The following is a 6,727-nucleotide window of genomic DNA, read 5'->3' as shown; positions in this document are numbered from 1 at the left end:
TAGAAATATTTTTATAAAAAGATGAACGAATTGAGAGAAAAGACTTACATAGAATACAAGTAGAGTAGTCCAAATGGAAGAGAGTATTAAATGTTTTTTGTGATCGTAAAATATCTTTAAGAATTAAGTGAAAGTTTTACAAAACGACAGTTAGACCTATTATATTATATGAAACTAATGTTGGACTATAACTTAAGCACATAAGCAGAAGATGAGAGTTGCAAAGATGATAATATTAAGGTGGATGTGCATACCTACAAAGATGGATAAGATGAGAAATGAAAATATTAAAGTGAAAGCTAATATTACATTTATTGGGGAAAAACTCTAGAAGACACGTTTAAATAAATGCTCCAATTATGGGATATGAAACTATGATAAATGTGTATATCAAATTAGGAAAAAAAAAAACTTAGGCAACAATAATAACATAAGATAAAAATTATTTAAATATAAATGATGATATTATAGTGGATATAACCTAATGGTATAGAAAAATTTATACAGCTTATTTAGATCAGATGTGGTTGTTGTTATTATTAAAAGTGTACTTAAAAAATATTTAAAATTATCTCATCCTAATTTTTTTTTCTATACTCGAACGTCCTAAAATTACTCTAATTTAATTAAAATTGTTATAATATAAGATAATATTAATTAAGTTAGAATAATTTGATCAATATTGAAATAATATTAACTTATATTAAATAAGTTGGATAAAAATTAAACTATTTTTTAATGAGTATTTGGTTCTTGCGAGCTAAATGGATGGTTACACCCATTAGATGGTCTACCCCCATTAAGAAAATACAAGAAGTATGATGATTCTTAGTGGCTCTAAAATTATTTTGATGGTGGCAAAAAGTCATCTTAGCGGCTCCTCCAAGACAATCCCACATATTCTGAAAGGGGATAAATTATAAAGATTTATTCAATCTTAGCCAAGCGACCTTCCGGCTCTAAAACTAATTCAATCAATAATTAAGGTAGTTTTGATTTAATATATAGTAATTGTTTTAAATATTAGAGTATTATTTTTTTATTAATTCATGTATTCGATTTTTGCAATCCGATTAATCTTGAAAGTGGACGACATGGCTTCTCTGATCGATCATTCGATAAATTTGGAAAGTACAAATGGTCCAGACAAGTAGGGACGAAGCCAAGGGGGGACCCTCAAAGTCTAAGAAATATATGAGGTATAGAAATAGAGGATTGAAAGAGAGGCGAATGAGAAATAATGATATGATCACCTCCTCTCCACGTAAATACATATATTTCACTCCCTCAATATAAAATTCTTAACTCAGTCCCTACTGACATATAACCCAACATCACGAGTAATTTGAGCACCATCGGTATTTGATATGCGAGAAGCAAATGCTCGTTATATGGGTATATATTTCTGCTGTTTACCATAGCCTCAGGGACAATATTAGAGTAATTTTGATGATGGTTCTTATTATTGTTGTAATATACCGTGATAAAAATATTTTCAGAAAGACAAATATAATAAGGTGTTATTTTAATAGTAATAAAAAATAATTAATGAAAGTGGCCGGCTAGTATCATACAGCTTTGTATCGGTCCTTTCGTCTCATCACTTTTGTTCATTTACAATTTTTTTTTCTTCTTCTGGTTTCATTTTGCTCGTCATCGTTGACATTGCCGAGGTATCGCTCTTCGACTTCTCTTTTGATGTTTGTTGCTTTCTCAAGTGATCTATCTGCGATCGGATAACATGAAACTATGATGTATATATATCTTCTTCTCTTGCGTCATGATTGGGAAATTTTTATACTACATGCATGAAACTTGATCTTTGTTAACTGGTACAATCAGAACCCGAGAGCGGCTTTTCTTCACGTGTTTGCTTCGTTTTCTCATAGCCAGGATAGAAATTTCACATTTGGAACCATCAAGAACAGAATGAAACCTAAAGGATTCTTTTGTGAAAGCAGTTTCGGTTTTTAATTTTGCTTAGTTTGATGATCGATTTGGTTTTTCTCAGCAAGTGCTTCTTCTTTTTATTTGATTTCTGAACTAGCAAATAGACCCTGTAAATTACTTCCTGCGCAGATCATGGTTTCTCCTTGCCTCAATACCTTTTGTGGAGGAATGGGATCAGGAACTGGGAATGCAATTGTGAAGTACTCATGGAAAAAATTAAAGAAACATGCATGTTATTTTATATATTACAAAAAGAAATTTGAGAAACTCAAAGAACAGTTTGATCTTTTAAAGGCCATCACGGATGACACACAACAAAAAGTGGAGATATCTAAAAGGAACAATGAAATTATCAGTGATGAAGTCAACTTATGGCTAAAGAAGGTGATTGAACTGGAGGAGAAGTTTAATAATATCAAGAACAACTTCGACAGGATAGTAGAGAATGAGAAATACTGCATCCCTAGTTTAATATTTCGTTATAAGGTTGGAAGGGAAGCTACTAGGAAAAAGGATAAAACATTGAAACTACTGGATCAAAGCAAATTCCAATCTTTTTCTCATACTCTTGATCCATCAGCTGTTAATCACCCATCAAACATAGACTTTGTGAGCTTTGGTGCGACCAAAGAGGCAATGCAAAAGGTTATCGATGCCCTGAATGATGATAAAGTGAATCTGATTGGAATATATGGCATGGGTGGTGTAGGCAAGACTACATTGATGGAAGAAATAAGCAGAAAGATGAAGGAAACAGAAACATTTGATATGGTAATAGATGTGGTTGTGTCACAGAATCCAAACATAGCTCAGATCCAACGCGACATTGCTGATGTATTGGGCATGCGTGAATCCTCAAATAAGATGTTGGCCACTAGGTTGAAGCAGGTGAAGAAAGTTTTGATAATGTTGGATGATGTTTGGGCACGGCTGGAGCTAGTTAAGGAAGTCGGGATTCCATACCAAGAACACAAGGGTTGTAAAGTGATACTTACCTCTCGCAAAGCTGAAACATGCAATGTAATGGAAGCTGATGTCTCAGTTGAAGTTGCCACCTTGTCTAAAGAAGATTCATGGCAACTTTTCTGAATGAGGGCAGGACAAGTTGCTGAGTCTGATGGCATAGAACCGATTGCAAGAAAGGTAGCACAAGAATGTTGTGGTTTGCCACTGGCAATTGTTGTAGTGGGAAGGGCATTAAGATCGTACGAGGATGCAAGTGCTTGGGAAGATGCCTTGTCCCAACTCAAGCAATCTGTTCCTTTAAACATGGAAGAGGTCGAGGAAAAATTGTTCAAACCACTAGAACTCAGTTATCAAAACCTGAAGACTGCCGAACTAAAACAGTTGTTTCTCTACTGTTGTTTATTCCGTGAGGACTATAACATCAGTGAGGATGAAGTAACTCGATATGCAGTGGGAGAGAATTTATTGAGTAATCTCTCCACTTTAGAGGATGTTCGTGGCAGAGTGCATTTTTTGCTCCAGAAACTGAAACTTTCATGTTTAGTGCTTGATAGTAAGAAAGCCGGGTGTGTGAAGCTTCATGATGTGGTGCGAGATGTAGCTGTATATATTGGCTTCAAGGACAACAACCATTTTCTTGTTAAAGCTGGACTTGGCCTTATAGATTGGCCGAAGTACGAGAACTTAGCAGATTGCAAGAGAATTTCACTCTCGAATAATTTCTTGCAAGAAATTCCCGAAAAACCAAATTGCTCCAAATTAGTTCTGTTGTTGCTGAATATGAACCCAATTACTAGTGTGCCAATCAATTTCTTTGAAAACATGGTCACACTAAATGTTCTCGATTTTAGTAGTACGGAGATTACTTCTTTACCTTCCTCATTGACATGCTTAAAACGTCTAGGGACTCTCCGTTTAGACAGATGTAAACGGCTGAATGATATAAATGTTGTGGGGGAACTAAAGACGCTCATAATACTTTCCTTGCAGCAATGCAAAGGTATTAGTGCATTACCGGAAACCGTAGATGGTTTGGTTAAGCTAAAACTTTTGGACTTGTCGAATTGCACATTGCTGCAGATACCCAGAAATTTGATACCAAAGTTAACTCAACTCGAAGAACTTTACTTGAGAGGCTACAATGTGACTGAAGCACTTTTCGTTGAAATTGCATCTTTGAAACGCTTGGTTAGAGTTGAGTTGTATGTCAAGGATGCTCAAGATTTTTCTCTAAAAGTTATTCCTAGCAATGCTTTCAAAAACTTATGCCACTTCATTATTTACAATGAGTTAGATTGGTTTACAATGGCTTCTGCATACCAGAGAAAGCTATTTATAAAGCAAGCGAGTCAGTCGGTGATCATTTGGGGCATGCCTTTTCTAAGGGGAACTGAAGATTTAATGCTCGATAGTTGCCAATGTAATTTAACAGATCTGACTCCCTTAGAGAACATGTCTTGCTTTGCCAATCTGAAGTCTTTGACCCTTACGAACAATCATCAAATCCAATGTCTTCTTCGGTCAACAAATGGCACTCCATCAAATGCATTTGGCGAGCTCGTGAAGGTAAACATTTTGAACATGGAGAAGCTGGACCAGATTTGCCATGGCCATCTTCCTGATCTTTCACTTAGAAAACTAAGAACACTGGTATTAAAAAGGTGCAGAAACTTAGTTGACATTTTTCCACGAGACTTGCTTCAGAGAGTGCATTCAAGTCTAGTAGAGCTTCTTCTTGAAGGATGTCCCGGGTCAGGTATACTGCTAAATTTCGAAGGGCTTGGACATGATTCTGTTTTCTTTCCGAAACTGCAAACAATTCGACTATCTCAGATATCAGATGTAATAAGCTTCTGCACTGGAGTTGTTCCTCCTGGAAGCTTGCATAACCTCACTACTTTTGAAGTTGTTAATTGTGAAAAGTTATCGTATCTGTTCTCGCCGACATTGGATGCAACTCATTCACGATTACTACCATCTGACACTTTTAAGAAACTAAAGCATCTAAAGATAATGGGATGCCCATGCCTTAAACATGTTTTTTTACCAAGCACTGCGAATGAGCTTCAAAGCCTCGAAAGATTGGAGATAAAAAATAACGACTCCATGGAGACAATCATTGCTGAAGAAGAAGGCTGTGATTTGGAGAAGGGGGCTTTCCCCATGCTCAACCGACTGCTATTCATCAAATTGCCTGTGCTATGTTGTTTCTTCAAAGGAGAACCAGCAAAAACTTTGGATTGGCCATCACTGGAGTACATCCACCTTGGTGACTGTTCGAAGCTAGCAGGACTGCCCATTGGACGTGAGAGCGCACAGAAGCTGAAGAAGGTACATGTTGTAAGGCCCGACGATGTCGACTGGTTCACAACATTGAAATGGGAAGACGATACGATCAAGTCACGCTTTGACATCATGTAAGACATTGTTTAATTTACTTAAAACATTCTACTAATCATTTTTGCTGTTTCAATATATACGATAGAAGCTGGGAAAAAAAAGTATTTAGTATAAAGATCTAATTTGGACCCTTAATGAACTTTAGATTATTGTTCCATCAAACTAATGTTGTCTATGACTTGATGCAGTCAATCCATCGATGAAGTCGAGTAGGCTCCAACTTTGAAGGATGGATTCTTTTTTGAGGTGTGAAGATTCTGCCTGCGGTCTTACAAGATTCAGCAGCCATTTATATCTCTAGATTTGTGTTTTTACAACGGGTGGGTGTGATCTTGAAGACATTTTATTTTATGAATAATTCAGAAATGATTGTAATATATTTCTCTTGTTCCTTCCATTTTGTGCTTCAAGCTTCATGTATCAATGGTTGCAAGATATTTCTCCTTGTTTGTTCCACTTTGGGCTTGTTTTTTGATCAAGTTTCATATGGATGTTCTTTTTTTTTTATTTGCAAGTTTGCCCGGAAGGTAGAAAGGGATGCGGGTGCCGCATCCCACTCGATTTTCTGTTCCGAGAAGAGAGGTGTGGAGGACGGCGGCCGAGGGGTTCGGAAATTGTTGATATGGAAGCCAAGCAGTGGAGGGAGGAGAGTAGGGCTGTAAGAGGGAAGAGCAACGAGTTGTTTGCTTGCGAACAGGAGGAAGACGACGATGCCGCGGCTGAGCTCGCTGTATTTTTCCATTAATCGAATACGAATGAAATAATTTGGGCGGAGAAAATTTCAAAATACAACCCAAAGTTTAGATAATTATTAAAATACCCTAGGGATTTTGATACTATTGACAAAATCAAACTAACTGCCGTGGGCACACAATTTATTTGAACCCCTTCAAATAACTTAGTTTATTTAATTTATGGGTAAAAATCATAGTAGTGTCACTTTTTAGCATTTTTATGATTTATTTTATCCAATTAAGATATTTAGCTTCTCCTCTTTATTAATTAATAATTATCACAAAATCATTTCATTAAGTTTTTTTTTAATAATTCAAGTGTTCATATTTTACCTGATTAATCTTGGTCCCTATTGTAGATGCCCTTCCCCTTTAATTCGTCTATTAGATAAATTCGAAACACATCTTATGTACATTTAGAAATCTATTTCTCTAAAATTTATTCCATTTAAAATTCAAATTCTAATTCTTTTATTTCTCTAAGTACTTTATCATTGCAGGACACTCGAACTGTGAGGGCAACCACTTCTTATCTTAATAGAACTTGTGGGGTTATTTGACCGAACAAGTATAGGGTAAAATTGTATCTTTCAAAATGATTGTTTAATTTTTAATTAAAATTTCAATTTGATTTAGTCAAAAATAAATAAATAAATAAAAATTAGTATAGGAGGAAT

The 6,727-nt window shown here is 35.6% G+C and overlaps 2 protein-coding genes across 2 annotated transcripts; both read left to right on the top strand.

Moving 5' to 3' along the window:
- The first annotated feature begins 1,608 nt into the window (after positions 1-1,608).
- Positions 1,609-5,721, top strand: LOC122008501 (probable disease resistance protein At4g27220). The gene is made up of 3 exons (XM_042564247.1): positions 1,609-1,673; positions 2,080-5,333; positions 5,505-5,721. Exons 2-3 carry the CDS (start codon positions 3,040-3,042, stop codon positions 5,527-5,529), a joined length of 2,319 nt encoding a protein of 772 aa, XP_042420181.1. The 5' UTR covers positions 1,609-1,673; positions 2,080-3,039; the 3' UTR covers positions 5,530-5,721.
- Positions 2,119-3,039, top strand: LOC122010691 (disease resistance protein RPS5-like). Its single transcript, XM_042567194.1, has one exon. The coding sequence runs from the start codon at positions 2,119-2,121 to the stop codon at positions 3,037-3,039; it is 921 nt and encodes a 306-aa protein (XP_042423128.1).
- Positions 5,722-6,727: the final 1,006 nt, after the last annotated feature.

The sequence above is a fragment of the Zingiber officinale genome, chromosome 8A (assembly GCF_018446385.1).
Source record: "Zingiber officinale cultivar Zhangliang chromosome 8A, Zo_v1.1, whole genome shotgun sequence".
In the NCBI taxonomy this organism is placed as follows: Eukaryota; Viridiplantae; Streptophyta; class Magnoliopsida; order Zingiberales; family Zingiberaceae; genus Zingiber; species Zingiber officinale.
The sequence above is the reverse complement of the archived record's forward strand: the minus strand, read 5'-3'. Positions and strand labels throughout refer to the sequence as shown.